This window comes from Mytilus californianus, unplaced genomic scaffold, assembly GCF_021869535.1.
Source record: "Mytilus californianus isolate M0D057914Y unplaced genomic scaffold, xbMytCali1.0.p SCAF_6, whole genome shotgun sequence".
NCBI classification, from domain to species: Eukaryota; Metazoa; Mollusca; class Bivalvia; order Mytilida; family Mytilidae; genus Mytilus; species Mytilus californianus.
Window position 1 is genome coordinate 21,138,222 of NW_026262712.1, and position 27,815 is coordinate 21,166,036.

Here is a 27,815-nt window from a genome sequence, read left to right on the forward strand (position 1 = left end):
AATTTGACAGTTGTAGATAATTGATCCTACATTTCATTGCAGTAAAACATTTCTGGGTCATAAACATATATCTTGGGTATTTCAAAGCACCATTTTTTTTTTATTTGGGGTTTCTATAGAATATTTTGGAAACTTGAGGTTACATAACTCGAATAATTCAAGCCCTTTCCGTGTCCGATTTTCTCCCACACGAGGGCTTGAATTCCTTATGATCATTGGCCGCGTCGCCTGCTCTCTGTGAGAGAGAGCCAATCGGTGGCCATCAGGATAATGAGTCTGCGCAACTGTCTTATAATTGTCTAACCAAACACGTGTGTTCAATTAACACAAATCCGATAATAATTAATTAACATCAATTAACATCAGTTTACATCATTTAACATCAATTAACATCCGGAACTCCTCCTTCTTTAGCTGCCAACTTAAATCAAAATTCCCATATTGCATAGCGGTGTGAATTTTCCGGTTGACGGTCTTTATCGAGGAAGACGTTCAGGCGTTAATGTAGCCTTCGTAGATCAGCGGAATATAACGACTGAATTATTCGGGTTAGAGGTTACATGGTTACTAAAGCTTGTACACAGGTTAAAAAAGGGGGAAAATTTGATTGGTTAACTTCCAGTGATGGTTATTTTCTTATATGCAATGAAATGTTATGTGAAATTTTTTCTATAGTACTGGACAGGATCAAACTTTACTCATGCCAAGTATTTCTTTATTTGAAACAAAGATAAATTCTGCACAATTTTTTGAAAAGTGCAAATTTAACAAAGACTAATAGGGGAAAATCAATGGTGGTATTACACCTAATATGGGAAGCTGTACATGCACCTTTGACCTTGTGAGTACTCTCATGTGTTAAAATTTCTTGCTATTTAAGTGAAATATTACTAATAATGAAATATTCTGAGTGGATTGAGTCTCCAAAACACATTTTATGAGAAAATTTCCTTGAAATAGGACTTTACCATGAATATTAGTTGACAGAATAAGCCATACTTAGAGTTTTGGGGAGCTTTTTCTCCTTTTGTCTTATATTCTGCTATACTAGAAAATTTTTCCTAAGAAATACTTTAATAAATATATAGTTTTAAGTAAATGAAATTATTTTTAAAGCAGTAACAACAAATTATTCACCAAAAGAGAAGCTTTTTATGTCCCTCTCTGGAACGCGGCGTAAATTTAAGTTTTACGTAAGGACTTATGGAAACCTCCTTGGAGACAGTAAACTTTTATACGGATAGTTCATTCAGCTTGAATACTTCAATTAATTATTTATTATAACATTTCTATCATAAATGAGTGAAAGTTACCCCAAAATTTTTATTTATTGGCCTATAAAGTAGAAATTTTGAGGAAATGAGAGGTATAAATGGACCAAAAGAGACCTTATAAAGAAGACAAAGAGGTCCATTAGTAGTATTTATCATCCTAAAGTCATCTTTTGTATCATATTCAACTGTTTGTAGGCAGATGAGATAAATATTTGATCATTTATTGGTCCACACTATATTCTATCATGATGCGGCTTGGTTTGGATTTTTCGAAGAAATTTTGCTCGAATCGCTGTAGATGTCGTCTTACATTATACTAGATTTTTCTCAAACTATTGAACTGATTATGACAAAACTTGACAGGAATGCTTGAAATAACCAGTATTACAAAGGAAAAAAGTCACATTCAGTTTATTTAACAAAAAAGTCTTCTATCACTACAAAAGTCTAAAAGTCTGAAAAGACCAGTTTTTGTCTTAATTTGCATGAACTTTTACTCGACATTCTCCAAAAGTATGACTTGTGTCTTAATTTTTCTTGACAAATTCTCATTTATATTAAATTTGTATGAAATTTACTCGACATATTCTCGACATTCTGAATATGGTCTTAAAATTTCTTGATAAATTCTTGACATTTGAATACTGTCTTGAAATTTCTCGACATATTCTCGACATTCTTATTTTTTCTCAGTATGGCTTGACATATTCTGAACATTTTGAATCGTGTCTTAAATTTACTTGACAGTTCTGAGTTTTACAAATCATGACCAATATTCATGATATAACTTTAATCTTTATTTCTCTTGATATGATATACTGTTGTTTCAAGTTACACTTCTTTACAACAAAAATAAAAGTTGGGCATGTAAAATAATTGAAAATTTGGGTATATAAATATTTTTACAAATGCAAATATGGCTATGAAATCTAAAGTATAAAATAATTCAAATGTGGGTGTGTTGATATAAAACGATTTCAATGTGGGTTTTTAAATAATTACAAATTTTGATTCCTAAATCTTATAAATTAAATGATTCAAACCAATCATACTGTAGACATATTTCATTCTACATTCATAATATTCAATGTTGATATGGTAAATAATTATTATACCAAAATGTGGTTTATATAAATAGCAAATTATGATGATATACAAATCATTCATTTAACAGAAGAAAAATTTGTGTAATGTCATCTGTTGGAATATATTAAGTACATGTATTACACATGGACAGGATGTTCCCCATAAAATTAAGGTATTCCACACCCCAGAGTACACGCAACTGTCAAAAAGAAGTTATTGCTTTACCTGTAATCAGCCATACAACTTATCAGTTGACCGACCATGCCACTACAATTTAAAAAGTTTGTTGATAGATGAAAATGAAAATCATCATTTTGATGAAAAAAAATTGAACTGAAATGGATTTTCTTCATCAAAATTATGAAGTTAATTATTTTAACATAAAAACAAATTGAATAATTCCCAAAGATTAAAAGAAAATTATTATCTACTCCAGGAATAATAAAAAAAATGTATTTATAATGGGTCCCATCAATGATTTCTATAGAAATCATTGGTCTTATGAATTGGTTCTCAAACAGACATGCATAATATAGATCTAAACCTTTTTTTCTTTTCAGGAAGGAGTTATCACAAATATTTATTTTTGATAAAAAATTATAAAATTCAACACTCAAATTTGAATAAAAAATGTTTTTGGGTTGTTTTAAAAAATGAATAAGGTTTTTGAATCAAGATGGGAACAAATTCTTTGACCTAAATGAAAGCCCCCCCCCCTTCCTCTTTTTTTAGCCACACAAACCCAAACGATGAATGTAGAGATACAAGACACCTATTTTAGTAAAGCAAATTTGACTGGCAGTTTTGCGAACGGCAAAAATCTAAATGCTGTTTGTCAATACCTTCGACTTATAATCCAAGTGAAAACAATTACTTAAATGTTTAATAAAAATAACTCAAAATTAAACTACATGGGGGATTATTCAGGGTATTCCAACATAGTTGCACCAAAAGGGTATCTTACTATACCAAATTAATCCTTGATTCTTCAAAGTTTAGTTTAGCCATAATAAAAAGGAGTATATAACAGCAATAGAATGTCATAAACAGTGCAGAATAAGTCTGTTCACATTTCAGGCGAAATTTATACTGTTGAGATAGTGTCAAGACATATTTAAGACTGTCAAGAATGTGTCGAGACATATTCAGACATTATTTAGAATGTCAAGAATATGTCGAGACATATTCAGACATTATTAAGAATGTCAAGAATATGTCAAGACAGATCGAGACAAATTTAAGACAGTCAAGAATTGGTCGAGACTAATCCAGTCTCTTATCAGATGATACAGGAAGTGTCGAGAAATTTTAAGACAATGTTCATACTGTCAAGACACTTGTCAAGAAAAATCAAGAACCTTATAAGACAAATTCATACTATGTCAAGAATTTTTAAAAATTATTCAGACAAATTAAGAATGTCGAGTAAAAATTCATGCAAATTCAGACAAAAACTGGTCTTTTCAGACTTTTTGACTTTTGTAGTGTATACAGCAACAATCAACAATCACCAAATTACTGGGTCCTCACTATGGACATGTACATACAGAATATGTCGGGTTAAACATGTTAGCTGGCACAAAACTCTCCCCTAACATGGGACAGTGTATGTGCATAATCTCAGACATTGAATCTTTAAAAAATAAATTGGAAATATCTTTTGAAAGTGGTAGGATTGGATAGCGGAAACATTACAGTACCAACATTATTTGATACTTGAAAAAATAGCTGAGATAAATATTTTCACCAATTCTTCGACAATATTCATCTTTACTTCTGTCAAGTTTGCCTTTGGTTTTTTAATTAATTGCCTTTAGCGCCCTTGGTGCTTTGATTTTTTTGTTGAGTCTGCGACTTCTGTTACAGAAAGCTTGACATATGGATAGTGATCCTGTGGCGGCTGCATAGCTAAACTTGCGAAAACTTAATATTTCAGAAGGTAGAAGACCTGGATCCTTCATACTTTGTATAAAGCTGCCTTATGTCATGGAGTTTCCGCCTGTCATATGTCCATTGTCCTTGACCTCATTTTAATGGTTCAGTGACTACTTGAAAAAAAGTTAAGATTTAAAGAATTCTTAATTTCTCTCATATTATGAGTAATATGATAACTATATTTGGTATGTGCATACCTTGCAAGGTCCTCATGCCCTACAGACAGTTTTTACTTGACCTCAACCTCATTTCATGGATCAGTGAACAAGGTTATATTTTCGTGGTTAAGTCCATATCTTATATATCCATATATAAAGTGTATGGATCCTTATGAAATTTTACAAAATGGTTTAATACCACAAAAGGAAGGTTGGAATTGATTTTTAGGGTTATAGTACCAAAAGTTTAGGAATTAGGGGCCAACAGGGGGCCAAAAACAAACATTTTTGTAGTTTCAGGACAATAACTCGTGTGTAAGTGTATTGATCTATCTAAAATTGTACTACAAGGTTCCATACCATAAAGGGAAGGCTGGGATTGAGTTTAAGGGTTATTATGCCAAGATTTTTTTAACCAATTTTTTTCACCAATTTTTTGGGGGGTTCATATTTTTTTTTCTTCCATATTTTTTTAAAAGTTTAAAGAAGAAATATTCAATTGCACAGTATTGCGCAATAGATTTTTATGATCTTTGAACACATTTATTTTGTGTCAGAAACCTATATTATGTCAAAAACTTGATAACAATCCCAATTCAGACAGTATAAAGCTCAAATATAGTGTCCAAACTTGCCCCAACTGTACAGGATTCAAACTCTGTTGTCGTATCAGGCTGCCCTCAGCGAAGCATTTTATTTTTATATAGATTATACTGTTGGTTTTCACGTTTGAATGGTTTTACACTAGTCATTTTAGGGGCTTTAATTTATAGCTTTCTGTTGGTGTGAGCCAAGGCTCCTCGTTAAAGAACGTACTTTAACCTATAATGGTTTACTTTTACAAATTGCGACTTGGATTGAGAGTTGTCTCATTGGCGCTCATATCCCATCTTCTTGTATCTATATATTAGTTTGTGAATAAGTCAGTTTAAAGGGAACCATTAGTGGTAGGTCAATGATATTTCCATGGAGATTATATGGCTCCTTGTCCTCAGCCATGGTCTATTGACTTGGATTATTTTGCATAGTTTACATTTTAAAAAACATTTTATGTTTAAAGGCAATGATATTTGGTATGCAGTTATATAAGCATTTTTTAACTTAAGTCTCATTTCCAAAGACATTATAGGGCCCAACTCTTCCATCATTGTTCATTGACTAACTTTTGCATAGTTCACAAGTTAAAAGTGGTGTTTTATCTAGTTTAAAAGGAACCACTTATGATAAGTCAATGGTATTTGGTGTACGTGCTGCATAAATAGATAATAAATAAGTTTTGTAAGCAATAACACTTCTCATATCCCTGGTGGTTAATTGACCCGTCACTGCAGCTTCCCTTTACTTATAAAATATATAAAACCACCTCTAGTAGCGATAGCTATGATAGTGGATAAGTCTATTTGCTTATAGTTGTATGAGCTGTGGCTTACTGTGCTAGGATCTAATCCCAGCTGTTACAGTTGTAATTTTTATTCCGACATCTGCATTTGTTCATACTTACAGATGTAAAATTAGTGTGTAAAGAGCTTCAGTACTGATTTTTGATATTGATGTGTATAATGTGTGTTCTTAGTTAATATTAAGAATTTGTAAAAATAAGATTTTCAAAGATTAATGATATTGATAAAGATATTTTTGTATGTTTTATGCATAATTAATATGATGTAGAAATATTATATATATAAATATTTTTTAAGTTATGCGGATAACAACAGGATCATCAATGCTACAGAGTACACACAGGATGGTTTCCCTTTAACAATGCAGCATGCTTATACCAACAAAAAACTAGCATATAAATCATGGTATACCCTCAGAAATCTAAATATACTGTGAGTAGCATTAAAGTCTCAAATTATACCATTTATTGCAATTAATACATATTCAAAATCATATCATTTGCAATTATTTCATTTTTTCATTGAATTTCCAGCTCAATATGAATACTGTTTAAATTTGTCTGGTTTCCCAAGATGAACTCATTTACAAACTATACTGGTCACTAGTGCTAACAAGGTTCTAAAGAACCACTGAATGGAATGTAACCAAACATGGTATAAATGTTCCTTATGAGGTACTGACCAAGTGTTGTTACTTTGAAGTCCATCCATCATCCAAGATGGCCGCCAGCGTGGACTTAGTTTAACATAGGACACTCAGGGAAATACATACAAATGTCTTCTTTAAGAGAACCACTGAATGGAATAAAACCAAACATGGTATGAATGTTCCTTATGAGGTGTTGACCAAGTGTTGTTACTTTGAAACAGATCCATCATCTAAGATGGCCACCAGCAGGGGACTTAGTTTAACATAGGACCCTATTTGAAATACATATAAATGTCTTCATTTCGAGAACCACTGAATGGAATGAAACCAAACATGGCATGAATGTTCCTTATGAGGTGCTCACAAAGTGTTGTTACTTTAAAGCCAATCCATCATCCAAGATGGCTGCCAGCAGGGACTTAGTTTGACATAGGACCCTAAGGGAAATACATACAAATGTCTTCTTTTAGAGAACCACTGAATGGAATGAAACCAAACATGGCATAAATGTTCCCTTTGAGGTGCTGATGGTGTGTTGCTTCTTTATTACTGCTTTACTGTTCAAGATGGCCACCATTATTAAATTACAGGGCCAATATTAAACCAAATTTGGCCTCTGAGTCATTATTTGGGTATCTGTTATGATTTTTATCTATTTTTACATGATTTCTAAAACCAAACTGTCATGGTCATGGTTTATTTGACAATAATAAGTTTTTCATGATTAGGTCCATTTCAAGATTCTTTAAGTTTATAGGTCATCTATATTGGGTGTCAGTCTGACAACATTGATTTTATCATGAGTATAAATATGTTATTGATAGTGATTTATTTACAGATATTTAGGAGGAAATCTAATACCAGCAATAGACCCACTAGAATTCTGCAATTTGACTGTTCTGACTGTCTTCAGTTTACGCAACAACTTGTTGGATGATGATGTTGTCCCTGATAATGCATTTGACTGCCTTACAAGTCTAGTTGAGTTGTAAGTAGTCCCACGCTGTTGTAGGTTATTATTTCTGAATTTCCATTCGTTATGTTCATGAGTATTTTTGTATTTTATAATATGCATTGCATTTTACATTTTTGTTTTAGGCAAGCTGCTTGTCAATATCCCTGTAATACCCTGTTACTCTTTGAAATCAAGGCGTTCACATCATAATCTGATAAAAAAACCAGGGTATACATGTACATTGCAATTATCAATCCTATTCCTTCCCACATTCTGATAACCGATACATATATTTGAATCTGGATTTTTTTAACTGGTCTGATACAATTTGTCTATTTTTTTAAAAAATCTCAATAATAAATGTACGCAATAATTTCTGAATAAGTGATACGGGAAACCTGTCGTCTGTCTGTCTTCAACATGTCAGACAATAACTCAAAAAAGCTTTAATCAATTTTCATGAAGACTAGATGAATTGTTTATATCTATTGACATATGACTAGAAGAATTGTTTATATCTATTGACATATGACTAGATGAATTGTTTATATCTATTGACATATGAACTCCCTTTTTGATTTTTATATGAATTTTAGATTTTACTTTTTCTAGTTATTGAGTTTTATTCATTTAAAAAAAAAAAGGATTATTTTTAGTTTTTCAGTACTAAGTACTCAAAAATGCTTTGTGGCAGTTTTTGTGAAACTTTGTTGAATGGTTTATATCTATTGACTTGAGGTCCTTTTCGATTTTTACAAATTTTCGTTTTTAAGTTTCTGAGTTATGATGTTTTCTGTAATTTCATTAAAAAAGGGGAATTTTCCGGTTATCGGGCAATAACTCAAAAATGCTTTGTGCAGTTTTGGTGAAACATTGTTGAATTGTTTATATCTATTAACAAAAACTCCCTTTCAATTTTAATAAATTTTAGATTTTACATATCCAAGTTATGGGATTTTATTCATAAAAAAGGGGCAATTTACCAGTTTAAGGACAATAACTCAAAAGTGCTTTGAGCAGTTTTCATAAAACTTGTTGATTGTTATAACCTCCCTTTATTTATTTTTTTCTATAAATTTCTGAATTGGCATTGAGGAGTTATGGAACTTTATTCTTTGATTGAGCAACTGGTGTATCATGCTGCAGCACTTTGTATTCTTTCTGTCATGCTTATGTTGGAATCTGATACAAAGATAACTATTCTCAAAGCCTTTCAGTTGGACACTTATGCTTATTTTTACAGAGATATTGCTTACAACTTCTTCAAGTATGTTCCTAAAGCAGCAAAGACCATAGCATTGCAAGATTTTAGGATATTAAACATGGCAGGGAATAAACTAACAGCTATTCCAGCAGGAACATTCCAAACTGTTAACTTCACTGATCTGTAAGTCCAGTCCTGTGACAGATTATAGCTATTTCTAAAGGACTATTTCAAACAATTACCTTTAATTTTTGTTTATACCAGCTCTGTTAGGGGACAAACTTACAACATAGTAAGCATTATTTAGAATCGGCACACAGCATAAAAACATCAACTCTTTTAAAACCTACACGAACTTATAAGACATTCAAATACATAAAAAACAGAAGTTATTTCACAGATAATTGTAAATATCATGATCAATAAGAAAATAAGGTAAGTGAAATACAGGTAAAAGTGCGTTGTTTTCAGATCTCAGTACAAATAAAAAAGTAAACAGTAATAGATGCATCTGATTATGTTTATAATATATTTTAACTATCTAAATACACAAGAATATCGCAAAAGAAAATTGATAATGGGACAAAATCAACAGCAGGATAGTATTTACCATTGAAATATTTTCTGTCATCTTAATTTTTTCCATTAAGTCATCCTTTTATATAAAGTATTTTAAAAATTGTAATTTAGTAAGTCCAATCTACCTATAAAATCAAATGAGTGAACAGATGATCACATGATGCAAATCAAAACGAGGTTGATCCTTTGTTATGCAAAGTTAGACTTTTTTATTCAGGAGACAAAAATTCAAAATTTTATATATATTAGTGTTTGAAAGTCAGGAATTTTTCGTAGTTTGAAAGTTTTACTATAGTGATGTTATTAATTATATTCATTTGACATGAAGTTACGTTTGTAAACAATTTTCTTTGTTAAATGTGTTTGCGTTGATAGAGAGGGCACGTGCGTTTAGGAAATTCCAACAATGGCAGAGGAATTTATTATTTTGGACCCAGTGGTGGAAAATTGCAATGTTTTCCAAGATCAGGCAATAGTGGTGAAGGATGATGGTTTTCTTCAGTTGATTCATACTGGAGCTCCATCATCTTCACAGTCCATTCGTTTAAATTCTGTTCTGAAACGAGCGACGGTTGAGAAAAACAAAAAGGGGGCGGAGCTTAACAATGTACCTTTTACTGCAAGTGTTGAAGTTAATCAACAGCCACCCGATTTGTTAGCTCAATACAATGAGCAATTGATAAACAACCAAAAGCTTTACTTGGAGCAACAAAAAGCTATCAATGAACTAACCAAATCGGTAATTGAAATAAAAAACGCGGTTCTTCAGAGAACAGCTGATCTGATTGCGCCGACGCAGTTGATAACAACAAACAATAAACAGGGCAAATCTCCATATACATTTTATGATAGTGTTTCGGAAGAGGAATCAGAACGTGATTATGAATCTTCTCAGGAAGATGAGGAGGATATGCCGGAGGAACCACTGGAAAAAATGAAAAAAGTTCCGTTGAAAATGTCAAAAATGGAAAAAATGAAAAAAGTTTAGAACATTTTGTCAAAGAAGCAAAAGTTAGGATCGCCGGTACATGAGGAGATTGCAAAAATCGTAAATCAAGGGGCGGAGTCTGCCGTTGATCATTAAAACAAAGAGATACATGAATTAGTGGACAAATATGTTCGACCAGAGAACTGTGAATTTTTAGAGGTTCCTAAGGTGAACAAAGTGTTGTGGAGTTCGAAGGAAACATCTAATATCTCAAAGATGCTGACAGATCCCTACAAAGAACTCAGGGGTATCAAGTAAAAGGGATGATACCTGTTGTCCAGCTGATGGAAAAGTCTTTGAAAAGCTCGTCGGAAGAATCAGAAGAAATGTTTGAACTATCCCTGGACTCCCTAAATTTGCTGTTGTGTGCACATAGAGATTTGTCTAGTCAAAGGCGGAAGTTGCTAACGCCAGCTTTAGACAAAAAATATTTAGCTCTGAGCCACGAAGATGAGAAAATTTCGCCGAACTATTTATTTGGGGACAGAGAAAATCTGGAACAACGGATGAAAGAAATAGACGATAGTACGAAATTGGGCAATAAAATGAAGGTTAAAAGTGCAAAAAAGAAAAAAGCATTTGGAATATAAACATTTCAAGATGGAAACTTTCAAGTCAGCATTAGAATTAGTGAAAAATAAAAATTTCTATGCAAATTTTGATATTAAAGATGCATATTACAGTTTAGAATAAAAAAGGAAGATAGAAAATTTTTGAGATTTACATGGAAAGGTCAGTTATATCAGTTTACAGCTATGCCTAATGGTTTATCACCGGCTCCTCGTATTTTCACAAAGTTGTTAAAACCTGTGTTATCTTCTTTAAGGAAAGAAGGATATGTTAATTGTGTGTATATTGATGACATTTTATTGGTAGGGGATACTTATGAAGAATGCCTAAATGATGTCCAAGAGACAATGAAATTGTTTGATAGCCTTGGATTTACTATACATAAAGAAAAATCAGTTGTTGTGCCTGCTCAAAACATTGAATTTTTAGGATTCAGTATAGATTCCGTGAGCATGGTAGTGAAACTAGCACCCAAGAAAGTTGCAAATATTGTTGAATTATGCAGAACTTTGTTAAGGAAATGTTTTGTTACCATACGTGAATTTGCACAGTTAATTGGAAAGTTGGTTGCCAGTGAACATGGTGTTTTATATGCACCAGTTTTTTACAAAACTTTAGAAATACAAAAGGATGTTGAATTGAAATTGAATAAAGGAAATTTTGATGCTAGGATTATATATCAAATGAGAGTAAACAATGTATAAACTGGTGGATTGAAAACATTCATGATAGTTATAAACCTATTGTTTTTAAACCACCAGATAGGAAAATTGAATCTGACAGTAGTATGTTAGGATATGGAGCACTTGATGTAACAAATAATCTTACATTATCAGGTGTTTGGAATTTAAGTGAACATAATAAACACATAAATTTTTTGGAACTGAAAGCGGCTTTTCTTGCATTAAAAGCCTTTTGTGACAGAGCTCGTAATGAACATGTACAATTATTTCTTGATAATACAACTGCCATTATGTATTTGAATAAAATGGGAGGAAGAAAAAAGGAATTAAATAATTTAGGTAAGAGATATGGTTGTGGTGTATACATAGACAAATTTGGCTTAGTGTATTTCATATACCAGGGAAGTTAAATATAAAAGCAGACGCGTTAAGCAGACACAAGTCCAATTCAGATATGGAACGGATGATTATTGATAGTATTTTTGAGTGTATAATGAATAAACTTGGTCCATGTGACATTGATTTATCTGCATCAAACATAACAATAGATTAGAACAATATGTATCATTTGGCCCGGATGTGAATGCTTTGGCTGTTAATGCATTCTCTTTAACTTGGAATATACTTTATGCTTATATATTCCCTCCTTTCAGTGTGATCAGTGCAGTGTTACAGAAAATTTGTCAGGAAAAAGCAACCACATTAGTGATAGCATCTTTATTTTCGACACAGCCTTGGTTTCCTCAGCTACTACAAATGATTTGCGACTAACCATATATTTTGCCAAAAGTGGAAACGATTCTGACGAATCCCAAAACAAATCAAACTCATCCTTTGAAAAACATGAGATTGGCGGCTTTCAAGATCTCCAGAATAAAATGTGTGAGGGAGGAGTATCAGCAGAGGCTACCGACATCATCATCAATTCATGGAGAGATTCTACCAAAAAACAGTATGGGACATATATCAAAAAATGGCTGCTTTTTTGTGACGAAGAAAAAACGGATCGATTTGATCCATCTGTAAATAGTGTATTAAAATTTTTGTTAGAATTCCATCTGAACGGCCTAGGATATAGTGCTGTTAATACTGCTAAATCAGCAGTATCTAGTTACTAATGTGCAAATTGGAAAACATTTTCATGTTAAACAATTTATGAAGGGAATATTTTAACAAAAAACCGGTTTTACCTAGGTATAATTGTACCTGGAATGTGGAAATTGTGTTAAGTCTGTTAAAGACTTGGAAACCAGTGAAAGATATTTCATTAAAAAACTTAACATTTAAATTGGCCATGTTATTAGCTTTGACAACAGGTCAAAGAATGCAGAGTATTTTCTTAATAGATAATAGAAATTTGGAACTTGATACATGCTCAGTTAAAATAAGATATGGAGACTTGCTTAAGCAAACTAGACCTGGATATCAGTTACCAGAGATATTTATAGAATCATTTAAGCCAGATTTTAGGATTTGTGTGGTTCATACATTACATGAATATTTAGAATGCACAAATAAGTTAAGATTTAATAATACTCAATTGTTTTTAAGTTTCCAAAAACCCTATAAACCTGTTAAAAAGGGTACCATTGCTAAGTGGATTTAACAAGTTTTAATTTTGGCTGACATAGATATGACAATCGTTACACCTCATAGTACAAGAGAAGCTGCTACTTCCTATGCAGGGCTCAACATTACCGTTTGTCCGATTGTCCGGGACAAGTGGACACAGGCGTCAGGCAAGTAGATTCACCATACTATACTTGTCCGATGGGACAAGTGAAAAATCGAGGTCAGATGTAAAATAGATCAAATTCAAGACTTATAAATTCCCAAAAATATGAATGATTGTTTTATTGATCATACTAAATGAAATAAATATTCATTGATTGAACCAGAGACAGATAATACTTGTATAATATGTCTCTGATTGAACGTATTTGAACATGCTGGCAGCCATTGACCAGGGGAATATAAATAAGGGGGAAAGAAACCAATGTTAATGCTTCTTAGTATAAGCCTCCTTGAATTAGGAGCTCCTCCATATGGAGTGTTACCACAGCTTTAAAATTTTAAATTAAAGTACGTTTCATTTGATTTTGCTTTTATGCATAACAATACATTAAAAAAGGTTTTATTTAATAAGATCTATATATAAAAATAACAAGTTAAGATGTAAAAATTAAATAAAATCTAAAAAGGCAGATTTTTTAGTGAAATGATTTATGTACTTCATGATCATATATCAATGTATAGGTCCAAGTACACAGTTATTTCGTAGTGCATTTCTTTTAGACAATAAATGAAAATTAAAAAAATCCCACCTGCGCTTTCTCAATAATATTTTTACAGTGTGTTGTACTACTTTTGGGACAAATTATATCAAAATTATAGAAAACTTCATCGGCTCTAACTCAAAATATGGACAATTTCATGTTAAGGGGGTCTTCAAATCTTTTGACAGCTTCCGAAGTGCTAATTTTTAACATTTTTCAGCTGGACCAAATCACTACTTTACTTTAAAATTCATGACCCAATTTTTTTTACAGTGTCATTTCACCCCCCTTCTTACTATTTGAGTCATAAAACATGGAGAAATAAATTTGGAAGGGGTATAAAAAAAATCGACAAGTAACACACTGTCCACACTAGGGACTATATTCGTGGACAACGAAAATCAAAGGACGATAACTGTGTACCCGGACCTAATAGGGTGGAAAAAGTTGACTAATCTTAATGAAACTTGGTATGACCAAAGCTTATTAAATTATAAGACTGCTTACAAAGTTTCGTGGCAATAGGATATATATTATAGACAATATGACTAATTCTATATTCAACTTTGCGTGTTAAATTTAGACGTTAAAATTGAAAATTTTCAACTATCAACATTTGGGGCTTAAAAAATAAAAATATTGCAAAAAAATACTTTTGAAATGCCTTAATATATAATATATTATGTATTAAAAGCAATAGAGTACTCATTTGATTTATCAGACTTATCATAATTATTAAAAAGTCAAATTTATATGAGCCTGTGGCTAAAAATGGAGGTTTTCCAATGAAGGGGCCTTACATGAAGATGTAATATTTTCCAGCAATTTTAAATTTGTAAAGCTTTTTGGTTATAAATAATCCTTACATATGTATTTGATGTACTTTAAATGGAAAGAAAACTTACAAATAACATATCACATTAGTTTAAAAGGGTCTTAGGCCAAGTAAGACTGAAAATAATTTAGGGTCAATTTAGGCCGTATCACATATTTACATTTAAAAATGCATATTGAAGCTATAGGAAATAAAATTTTGTGTCTTTTCTATCATTTCTATACTCAGGTGACATGATACAATAAATCTGAGCACAAAAAGACTCTTGCATTCAACTTTTTTTGCAGACAGTATGGTCTGATACAAAGATTTTTCACTTTTTAGTGTAAAACATGCATGCAATTTTAGTCTCAACAGGCTTATATTTGAACCACTTGCTATCCTACAAAAGAAAAGAAAGATATTATGTGACATAAAACAGGTACAAAAGACATTGTTAAGTGCTTTTTATACAAATTTAGTGAGGTCTTTATAATGGACTTCAACTTTTATGTTCCAAGCTCCTCACATTTAACTTGATCCAAACAGGGCGTTAGACGAGGATCGTATATACAACACATTTTGCACATATTGTCCAAGATAATCTTCTTTTCTGTAGATTCAGAGTTCACAAATGAGTAATACAACTGGATTGAAGCATAGAAACACAAACATTGACACATAAAAACCTGTCAGATAGAAAGTCAGAATGCCACTTATGCATCAAAATTGAAAAAGCTATGAAATGCTTATTTTGACCATAAAATGCCAAAATTGGTCATTTTTGCAGAAATTCTATCAAATAAAAGTTTAAATCCTTTAGTTTTATGCTATTTGATAAATTGACACCATCAAATCATTCAGGGAAGTTGCCAAAGTACAGATTCTATATTTCCTGATTTCACCTCTTAGGTCCGAGTACACAGTTATTTCGTAGTGCATTTCTTTTAGACAATAAATGAAAATTAAAAAAATCCCACCTGCGCTTTCTCAATAATATTTTTACAGTGTGTTGTACTACTTTTGGGACAAATTATATCAAAATTATAGAAAACTTCATCGGCTCTAACTCAAAATATGGACAATTTCATGTTAAGGGGGTCTTCAAATCTTTTGACAGCTTCCGAAGTGCTAATTTTTAACATTTTTCAGCTGGACCAAATCACTACTTTACTTTAAAATTCATGACCCAATTTTTTTTACAGTGTCATTTCACCCCCCTACTTACTATTTGAGTCATAAAACATGGAGAAATAAATTTGGAAGGGGTATAAAAAAAATCGACAAGTAACACACTGTCCACACTAGGGACTATATTCGTGGACAACGAAAATCAAAGGACGATAACTGTGTACCCGGACCAAATATATACAAATCAAAATAATTTGTAAAAGCTTGTTTTGACACCATCAATAAATTAAAAAGGTTTAATTAATCATATACAAGGTGGCCAGGTGTATTTACATCTTTGGTTTAACCCATACCACTACTACATAATGAATAGGTCCATAGGGGAACTTAGTGGTTTGGCAAGAAATGATGATTTAATGATCGATACATGATAGTGACATTGAGTCGGAGAACTCAGTCTTGCAAATAATCTTTTAGTCTGAAATAATAAAATGAATTTTGATGTGGTATTCATATAACATAACAAAATGCTCCCTTTATTAGGTACAATCAAAACGCAAGTGTTATTATTGCATATCATCAATATGTAAGATTTTAAATTATGAATTCGGACAAGTGAGTTCAGAGTTCGGACAAGTTGATTTTCTTGCAACTTGTCCGAAGGGACAAGTTAGAAAAAATGATAATGTAGAGGCCTGCTATGTTAGTGGACGAATTCCAATATCTACGATTCTATGCACAGCTGGATGGAGGAAAGATAGTGTGTTTAGAAAATTTTATCAAAGACCAATTACAAATGACAGTCCTTCAGTAAAGAAATCTTATAGGCCAACAGGAAATAAGATAGTTTTGTGTATATATGGATGTATATAATTTCCAAAATTTAGAATTAGTAGTGTTTTCAAGTAGTGAAAGTATGTAGTGTTTATAGTATAACTGTTGCTACTTAACAAAGATTTTGACTGAAAGTGCAGAACTGAACTCTAAAGACTCATGTGATTCTATAGGTAGATCGGACTTACTAAATTAACAAATTAAACAAAACTTACCTAAGTTGTAGTTTGATGTTAATTTAGTAATGTCCAATCTACCAGAATCACATGCCCGCCCGAGTTGTGATTTGTGCCCACCCTTATTATGGAAGTTTCAGTTCCTGACTTTCTCCACTCTGAAGTCTGATTTGCATCATGTGATCATCTGTTCACTCATGTGATTCTGGTAGATTGGACCTTACCAAATTAACACCAAACTACAACTTAGGTAAGTTTTGTTTAATTTGTTAAATAAAGGAACAATTTCACTATGAAATTGATTCTGAAATATAAAATCTGTAAAATGAAAATTCTAACGCAATTTTTATGTAACAATTTTTTTCATTGGCTAAAAGTTACCTTCAAATCCACAGTTGACCAGGCGTAACTAAGGAGGGACCTGCCATTTTGAATTGATTGGATCAACAAATGTTCGATTACTACAATATTATCGAAAATAAAACAACACCTACCTCGAATTTACCATTTTAATGTGTTTTTTTCCGAATTTGAATCGTATAGGGTAATGTAACAACCTCCAGTTTGTATGTTTTCATTTGTATGACGTCACGTTTAGCTACAACATCTTTGTGCCAAAATCATTCATGAAGATTCGTGGAATTTTTTTGTTTGTCAAATTTATACATTTTTTCAAGCTCTAACATTTTATTTCTTTTTGTAATGCATTCGAATCAGAATAACAGTACTGTAGTTGAAGAGTTGCCACTGTCAATTTTGATTTGACAGTCGCAAATGTCCGTTTTACTATCTCCGCTACGCGTGGCCAGTAAAACTGTATCAACTATTGACGGTGGCAACTCTTCAACTACAGTACTGTTATTCCTTAATTGTTCAATGTAAATTACCTCCCTTTGATTGATAAATTATGCAAATATGGTCTACCTTGGTGACACATTTATCATTATGGTCAGATACATATACTGAATCATATATACTGTGAGTTATAACCTTGCATAGTAGACAATAGGATTGTATTTCACAAACTTCTGCAAAATATGGAACGGAAAAGATATACTGTTAAATACTATCCGTATAAGATGGATAGAATTTCACTCCTCTGGAAAAATTCTACCCGTGATATACCATGTCTGGAAAAAATTTACTGTAAAAAATTCTCTGCGAGATAAAATATCACAGAGGAAGAAATAAACCGTTACATTTTAATACACACATTTAATATATCGCAGACAAGACATTTATCACACAAACATTTACATACAGAACTATAGTATAGTATAGTGTTAGCATATAAGCAGTAGCATTATTATGAAGCACTATAACATTTTACATTCAACATTAGAACTAAAAGTTAAAGCAGGAACATAATAATTTTGGTAATGAACATATTAGGCATAACAACCATTGCAGTTGAAATTTAGCTATCATTCCAAGCATTAATCAAATTTCTTGTATGAATGTTGTATGTGTTCTAAAATGATTTGGTTACCGGTACTCATTCCATAATTTATCAACAGTATATCTAAATGAATTTAAGTTCATACTGAAAGTATAGCTGCTAAATTCTATTATTATATACTTAGTAGTAAATACAGATAAATTGTATGTGTAATACAATCATTGGCAAGCGTGCTGTATCAGCCACCCGTGATGATATCGATATCAGCACGGTTGCAAAGGCTTTATCACACCTTTAATCTGTATGACGTCACGTCATCGATTGCAGTCACTGTTGCAAAGGCTTTATCAAACCCCTAATCTGTATGACGTCATGTCAAACCTATAATCTGTATGACGTCATTTCAAACCTCCTTACCTGTATGACGTCATGTCACATAAAAAACAACTACGTGAGGTATATGTATATAATAAAGTGTATATGATATGGCTTTTTCAATATCACACACAGTATCAACCCTCAACCAATATAATCCCTCGAGCAGAGCTCTTGGGATTATATTGGTGTCTCGGGTTGATACGGATGTGATATTGAAAAAGCCATATGATATTCTCTATTTATTCAATAATTTTTTTTTTCATATTTTAATGAAGTCATGTTAGCATAAGAGACTTTCCTCCTGAATAATTAAATGTAGCCATTGTTCTTAGATGAAATTTGATAAGATAAATGAGTGATACTTAAATGTTAGTTTTCCAAGTTTGATTAAATATTTACCAAGTCTTTTTTATGCCCCACCTGCGATAGTAGAGAGCATTATGTTTTCTGGTCTGTGGTTCCGTTCGTCTGTTCGTTAGTCCGTCCGTCCGTCTGTCCCACTTTAGGTTAAAGGTTTTGGTCAAGGTTGTTTTTGATGAAGTTGAAGTCCTATCAACTTGAAACTTAGTACACATATTCCCTATGATATGATCTTTCTAATTTTAATGCCAAATTAGAGTTTTTACCCAAATTTCACAGTCCATTGAACATAGAAAATGATTGTGTGAGTGGGGCATTTGTGTACTATTGACGCATTCTTGTTTTATATATATATTTAGGTGTTGTGAGGCTTTCTTTTGAATGTTTGATATATATAGGAAAATTTAAATTTAATTCAAAATCTATAGTTACCTTATAGAGGTCAGCATACCAGGCAAAGTTAGTGACATTATAGTCCTTGTGTTAAGGACTTTGCTCTGCAGAAGCCTCAAGGAGAAGTTTATGTTGCCCTCGGTTTTCATTAAAATTTCCCAATGGTACAGTATGATTTTTTTTAATTATTCAATCCGAATGCAAATGAATCAGATATTCAACGAAATATTAAAACATGTTACATAACATGAAATCATGGCTAAAATCATGAATCAGATATTCAACGAAACTTTAAAACATGTTACGTAACATTGAATCATGGCTAAAATCATGACACATTTAATGCATAGAAGTCGTGTCAATTTTTTTTCACCTTTCAACTCTCCACTCAGACAGTAAAATTTTGATATATAAAGTGTGAGGCTTGCCGAGCTTTTTGAATAATTAAGTGTTGTTAGTGGAGAAATATCTTGATACACAAGTTATAGTGGTGGAATCTGTTTCTCTAATGTTTTTCATTCTTTCAATCCTTTGTAAAGATTTGCTGAATGTTGTGATCTTTATATGTGATGTCATCAGGCATAGTTGCCTTTTTTCATGATGTCATAAATTGACAATAGAAAAATTCAGAAGAAACCAAGAAAATTTGAGGTCATAATTAAATTTCGACCAATCATTTGCTGAGAACAGATATTTCAACAGTAAGGAGAAATCTTTCTCACACCAATCAAGAAATGTGAAAATAGCACAAAAAATTACAGAAATATTATTACCAACTCTGTTATGGGACAAACTTGTAGCTGTTTTCAAACTGTTTACTTTACAGAACTGCTATAATTACCAACACTGTAACAGACAAATTTACAACTATTCTAGTTCTAAACATTACAGTGTAACTAATCTTAACATTGTTGTCATTTTGTTGTGTGAGACTATTGTAAGATATTGCCTTTAAATTTATTTACAAGGTATCAGATAGATGTGCGTTTGTGTGTAAATGAAAGAAACAATTTATTAATTTTTTGTTTCCTAAATTATATTTTTTAATTAATATTTGTTCTTTCTTTTTTATTTCACAGTAATCTAAATAATAACAAGATTTTGGTGATAGAAAATACTGCATTTCCTTCAACACTAGTAGAACTGTAAGTGTAACTTATTTTTATTGTATTAACTGTTCATAAATATTGTGGTGGCCTATTTCTGCCATCGAGTAATCTGAGTTGACATAACTTATCTCAATATTAGTCAACATAAATCAGGTATTTTGAAGACTTATCAGGAATTTTTTCATAATTTGTCTAGATAATTGGTCAAGATAATTATACAATTATACAGTTATCGTGATTTTTTTATGCCAATGCCATTTAGTGGCACCGACAAAAAGAATAGTCCTGATAAAAGTTTAATATATTTAAACAAAAAGAACAACTTTGATGCTTATTTTCCTGAAAAACTAAATATATTATATCAACAATTCACAATATTTTATCTTATTACTCAAAATAACTATAGCAATACGTTCATTTAGTAAGAGAATGCCATCTAATGTCAACAGCATAGTTTTTTAGATCAAATCTCTAATACCCCGTTCACACTATGCCTGCATTTAAACTGGGTTCGACACGACTTAGTTAATACGGAATAAATTTAGGTAGTGTGAACGCCTTAACCCAGATTAAAATTACCCTTCATTTAAGGTGGAGGTAATGTGAGGTTGTTGCTATAGTGACATTTAACGTTGTGCTTAAAAAGGTCTTAAATGTAACGTAATTATTGCGTGACGTCACATATCAAATTATGTCATATTTTAACATGCTCGTCAGAGACTTCCAGCTACTGTAATTACTGGGTCACGAATTATAATCATAATAAATTATTGGCAGCGAGAGTTTTATTAAAGATGCACATTGTCCTGTCATAAAAAATGTTGTAAACTGGAGAAATCTTACAAAAAGTCACTTGATTCTTATTTGAATAAATGTCTGAATATTGTTGATATTTGCATATCACAATTCATAAAATCATTTAGAAATAAATAAAAGAATAAGTAATATGCCCATTTCAATGAATGAAAACAAAGTTCAAGTACTGGCAAAGGGTTTTGTGTTGTACTTGTCGACAAAGCAGCCAACAATGTGGTGGTGGTGGTATGACATAAATATTGAAAATAACAGTTATAAGGACTTTTTTTTATAACCACTTCAGATATTGAATTGATGTTTGGTAGGTGGGTTGTCCATGATAAGTTACAGATCAAATTTAAATTGCGTTCTGCACACTGATTTTAGCCGGTATTACAGACTTTAGACTTTGAAAATAACAGTTCTGAAGAGTATTTTTCAGGATATTGGGCTGATTTTGGTATATGAGTTCTCCATAATGAATTACAGATCAATTTTACGTTTTGTTTAACACTGCTGATTGAAGCCAGTATTACAGGAGTATGACTTTGAAAATTTCTTGAAAATAACAATTATACAGTCTTTTTTCATATTCACTTCAGATTTTGGACTGATTTTTGGTTTGTGAGTTGTCCATGATGAGTTACAGATCAAGGTTATGTTTTGTTCCACTCCGCACAGGTTCTTGACTTAGAACAAGTGCATATGAAATGCAGCGGGTTTAAGCGTTTTAACAGGGCCACAAACCTTCACTCTAACCGGAGACAACAGTGAAAAATGATAATATGAAAGATTCGCTATAAAAAATTAAATGAAAAAGGCTTAACTCATCAAAAAAGACACCATAAAACAAAAACAAGTAAATATACACTGAACGAATAAGTTTGATTCAAAACACAATATGAATACAGTTGAAGATTAAAACACAGGTGCTATATATCATAAAGTTACAGGTATTTATAAACAAAGATGCAGCATGAGTGTCAATAAGACAACTCTTATTTATTTTGGTGAAAATGATCAATAACAGTAAAAGACTTTCAAAGAAAAAAAATCGGTTATTGATTTGGGTATGTCAACAGCGTGTGGACAGGCACCTGCCAAACAGTGTCCGTTCATTAACATGATATATCTTTGAAGAAATCTTTTGAAATTAAGATATGTTGTTTCTTGTGACTAAATAAAAGTAAAGTTTAATTTGCATGACTTAAGCTTTTCTCTTTGTTCAGTTATCGATATAACTTCAATAAAGTTGTTGACATTGATAAATAAGTTGCAGATCTATATTAGTTTGTGGCAAATGAAAGAAAAAATATTGGGAACTATTAATTATATTTGATTATGATTTGAAAATAGATACATCATCATGATCATATCTAATTTTAGAGAACTATTTTTTAGTTGTTCAATCATATCTAATTTAGATGTTTACATTACTGATTCATGGAAATAAATTTGAGTTATTTCTCTTTTGACAGAAATTGTTTAGTTTATAAGTATTTTATCTAAAATTGAATTCTTGGGGTTCTTTGATATGCTGATTCTAACAATGTACTTACATTTTGGATATTGGACCATAATAGGTAAATGTCCAATTTCAAATGTTTCAGTTCATTGACCACATTCATTTAATTTTGTGTCACAAACCTATACTGTATCAAATAGTCAATCACTATCCAAATTCAGAGCTGTTTTAAGCTGAAATGTTTTGTCCATACTTGCTCAACTGTTCAGGGTTCAACCTCTGCAGGAAAACCCGTTTGCTGTCACTCTGACAACCTCTTGTTTTACATTTGGTCCAGAGCTTGATCATGTTGAGTTGTAACAATTTTTATGCCCCTTTTATGGGCATTATGTTTTCTGTTCCGTGGGTCTGTTTGTTTGTTCGTCCCTCCGTCCGTCCCGCTTCAGGTTAAAGTTTTGGTCAAGGTAGTTTTTAATGAAGTTGAAGTCCTATCAACTTGAAACTTAGTACACATGTTCCTTAGGATATGATCTTTCTAAATTTAATGCCAAGTTAGAGTTTTGACCCTAATTTCACAGTCCACTAAACATAGAAAGTGATTATGCGATTGGGGCATCCATGTACTATGGACACCAGACATGGGGTCAATTACTTTTGATGGTAATTAATTACATTCAATTACAAAATCTTCAGTTGAATTACACATTACATTTGACCTTTTTTACCAATGTAATTAATTACTTTCCAATTACTCGACAAATGTAATTAATTACTTCAATTACATTTGAAAGGATAATTTAGATAAAATATTGAAGACATCCATTTCTCCTATGAAATGTACATAATTATCATCCATTGCTTTATAGTAATAACAAATAATATCTTCAGTGACTATTTTCAAATTCAGTGATCAGTATCAAAGATGAGCAAAACTTAGGTATCTTGTTTGGTTAAATGCTCAAAATGATAAAAAGCCTTATTCAATATTTCGAAAACATCAAATTTTGTTGTTATTACCTATTGAAATTTTATATTTTAATGTATTTCATTGAAAATGATACAAAAAGAAAGCTCTTATTTTTATATGACCGCAAACAAATTTTTTTGCGATCGTATATTGGTATCACGTCGTCGTCATCGTCCAAAGACATTTGGTTTTCGCACAATAACTTTAGTACCACAAAAGAAAGGTTGGGATTGATTTTGGGAGTTTTGGTCCCAACAGTTTAGGAATTAGGGGCCAAAAAAGGGCCTAAATAAGCATTTGTCTTGGTTTTCGCACAATAACTTTAGTATAAGTAAATAGAAATCTATGAAATTTAAACACAAGGTTTATGACCACAAAAGGAAGGTTGGGATTGATTTAAGGAGTTTTGGTCCCAACAGTTTAGGAATTAGGGGCCAAAAGGGTCCAAAATTAAACTTTGTTTGATTTCATCAAAAATTGAATTATTGGGGTTCTTTGATATGCCGAATCTAACCGTGTATTAAGATTCTTAATTTTTGATCCCGTTTTCAAATTGGTCTACATTAAGGTCCAAAGGGTCCAAAATTAAACTTAGTTTGATTTTAACAAAAATTGAATTCTTGGGGTTCTTTGATATGCTGAATCTGAACATGTACTTAGTTTTTTTATTATCAGCCCATACACTTACACACAAGTGTCCTGAAACTAGAATTACCCCCAAAATCAATCCAAGCCTTCCCTTTGTGGTATGGTACCTTGCAGTACAATTTCAGAGAGATCCATACATGGATTGATTTTGGGGTAATTGCCTCAAAATTTTAGGAATTTTTAGGCCAAAACGGGGCAAAAAACAAGCATTTTTCTAGTTTCAGGACAATAACTTGTGTGTAAGTGTATGGATCTTTATGAAATTGTACTACAAGGTTCCATATCACAAAAGGAAAGCTGGGTTTGAGTTTGGGGGTAATTGCCCTAAACGTTTAGGAATTTGGGGCCAAAAAGGGGCCTAAAAACAAGCATTTTTCTAGTTTCCAGACAATAACTTGTGTTCAAGTGTACGGATCTCTCTGAAATTGTACTGCAAGGTACCATACCACAAAGGAAGGCTGGGATTGAGTTTGGGGGTGATGAATCATAAGGGGGTTCTAAAAATTTTACGGGAGGGATTTTTTTTTTCTTTTTTTTTTTTTTTGAAATTTTTCATTTTAAATTGGTTATTTCTGATTTATATATAAAAGCAAATAATAATGATATGGTTTGAATAGGTAAATTAAAAATTTTAAAGTTCTTAGACCACATTCATTCTGTGTCAGAAACCTATGCTGTGTAAACTATTTAATCACAATCCAAATTCAGAACTGTATCAAGCTTGAATGTTGTGTCCATACTTGCCCCAACTGTTCAGGGTTCGACCTCTGCAGTCACATTCATTCTGTGTCAGTAAAAATTTATTAAAATAAAACAAATAGCCAGAGGTTATATTTATAAGATCCAAAATTTAAATGTAATTGAGATATAATTAAAATGTAATTGTCAATTACTCACAATTTTGGCTATGTAATTCATTACTTTCAATTACTTGTAATTGAAAAAATGTTAAATTACACATTACATTCAATTACTTGAGAAATTGTAATTGAAAAAAATGTTAAATTACACATTACATTCAATTACTTGAGAAATTGTAATTAATTACGGTCAATTACAATTACATATTTCAATTACCCCATGTCTGATGGACACAATCTTGTTATATCGGCAGTGCATTCACTTTCTGAATGCTGATAGTATGAAATTTAAATAATCGTTACTACAGGAATTTTTTTGTCAAACCAGTATTGGTCCTGAATGCTGATTACCATCCATGAATGTCTGTGTCTACACTTGTTGTTAAGATATCAGGCTTTTGACTTTTTGGGACAAATACATTCATGTCTAGTTCGTGAATTGTTTTGATATACTGGGAAAATTAAGTTGTAAGTTTTCTCAATTGAAACGTTTCATATTTTTCATGTTAGGGCCTTTTAGAGCCGACTATAAAGTATGGGTTTTTCTTATTGTTGAAGCCAGCACATTGCCTATAATTGCTTACATTCATTTTATATGAACTTTGGTGGATAGTTGTCTAATTGGCAATCATACCACATCTCTTTAATTTTTAAACCTGATGATGAGGCCAATTAGTTGGGACCCTATCTTGTGCATAGTTTTACTTAAGTATTGTTAGCAGATAAACAATTAAATTTTTTTTTTATTATTGCATGTCTCTATGATAACACAAGACAAAGATACATTTTTTAAACCATTATGAGATAATAAACCAACAAATAAACAGCAACAGCATGAATAGTTTAAAAAAACAAAACAAAAAACTGCTTAAACAGTAAACACTTTCTTTTTTTCACAGAAATTTACAGAGTAATGAATTCCGGTTTACTCATGAGAACCCATTTACCAATCTGTCAAGCCTAAGATATTTAAATCTACATAATAATGATGTAGACTATATTCCAGAGGATGCTTTTGACAACTGTAATGATCTGAGAGAGTTGTAAGTTATTATTCCATAGTGTAGCATCTCCATTATAAATAACTGTAAAGATCTGAGAGAGCTGTAAGTTATTATTACATAGTGTAGCATCTCCATTATAAATAACTGTAATGATCTTAGAGAGTTGTGAGCTATTATTACATAGTGTAGCATCTCCATTATAAATAACTGTAATGACCTTAGAGAGTTGTGAGTTATGTATTAGATACAATACAAAGGTAACAAAGAAACAGGCCGGTAACAACCGTTGCCGGATAGTTTTTCTGCACGAGTAGTCAGGTGAAGGTCCGAGGCGATAGCCGAGGACCTTGACCTGACTACAAGTGCAGAAAAACTATACGGCAGTTTGTTTCCGGCCTGTTTTTTTGTTATCTTTGTTTTGTATCTGACTTGTACGACGTTTCAAGAAAGAAGAAGTACATTTTGCATTTAGAAGAGGTAGCAAAATTAAACAGATTAGAAAACTAAATGGTCATATACCAGTTAATGTAAGTTACAGTTTAAACAAACTTTTTTTTTACTTCCCTTCAGCCGAGATTTTTTTCTCAAGATATTCAAGAATCTAATAATTTTATAAAAAAGAACCATGTCAAGTAAAAGATGAATGTCGTACACATTTGAGACTTTTTAAAATGCAACTTCGCAAGTAAGTAATGTATAAAAAAGATATCAGTGGTAAGCAAGCTAACATTTGATTTTAATTTTGGAAAAAACGGAAAAGGGAGGGGGTTAAAATAAATTTAAAATAAACAGGCTTGATCCATTTTTTGTTGAAAAATGCAGGATGTGCCATTCCATTCCCCCATTCCCCCATAAAAAAAAATCGTACGTTTGCTCCCAAATATATGAATTCAATAACAATATAAATGTATAAAAAGAATGAATTTCCTATTTCATTAGTGAACGAAATGTTATGAAAAAATGGATTTTGTCTTGTAATTAGATATATATAGGCATATATTTTGGATTTTTTTAAATTGTTCATGCTTATAGGTTTTTATATGTCTCTAATAGTGTTGATTAGGATTAAACACGTGTCACAATATGATCCAATCGCAGCTTCCTCCCCAAAATTGGTGACATAAGTTGAACGATTTTCTTCAACTTACAAGATTTGCTGCCTATTTGAACATGTATTACACGGACACTTTTTATTTATAGGATCAATCGTGCATTGGTGAGTTGATAGGGATTTTATCTTTTGATTAGATTTGATTATTTTTATATATATTTCCTGTCTTTTTTATTGAAATATAAACGTCGGTACCAGCATTTCTTTACTTTCAGCATTGTCAAGAATACTATTCGTGTCCATATATTGAAAAAAAAACATTTAAGGACCGACCATTTAGCTTCAAAAGGGGAGTATGTTTTTTTTTCTGAGTAAGAAAATTATTTAGTTTTTCAATGCTATCACTCAAATATTTTTTTTTCGAAATTAGCATTATCATATACGGTATTTTCGAAAAATCAGGAATCAGAACATTATTTTGTCATCTTCTTGACCACAATATATTTTTCTCATAAAATTGGGGATCAGAATATTTTTTAGGAAAAAACCATAACCCCCCTTTTGAAGTTGAATGGTCAATCCCTTAGTGTACTGATATGAATAGTAATATACTGGAATTGTTTGAAAAAAAATATAGTTATTGATGCCAACGTAAATATTTTAATAAAAAGACG

General features: G+C 31.6%; 1 protein-coding gene across 1 annotated transcript in view; it reads left to right on the forward strand.

The window, feature by feature from the left end:
- The window catches only part of LOC127705275 (uncharacterized), a 431,608-nt gene that overhangs the window by 91,274 nt on the left and 312,519 nt on the right, over window positions 1-27,815 (forward strand). The window contains exons 13-17 of the mRNA XM_052209598.1: window positions 6,151-6,285; window positions 7,341-7,490; window positions 8,701-8,844; window positions 20,322-20,387; window positions 25,986-26,129. Of these exons, the coding sequence (XP_052065558.1) occupies window positions 6,151-6,285; window positions 7,341-7,490; window positions 8,701-8,844; window positions 20,322-20,387; window positions 25,986-26,129 (639 nt within the window). The remainder of the gene's footprint in view (window positions 1-6,150; window positions 6,286-7,340; window positions 7,491-8,700; window positions 8,845-20,321; window positions 20,388-25,985; window positions 26,130-27,815) is intronic.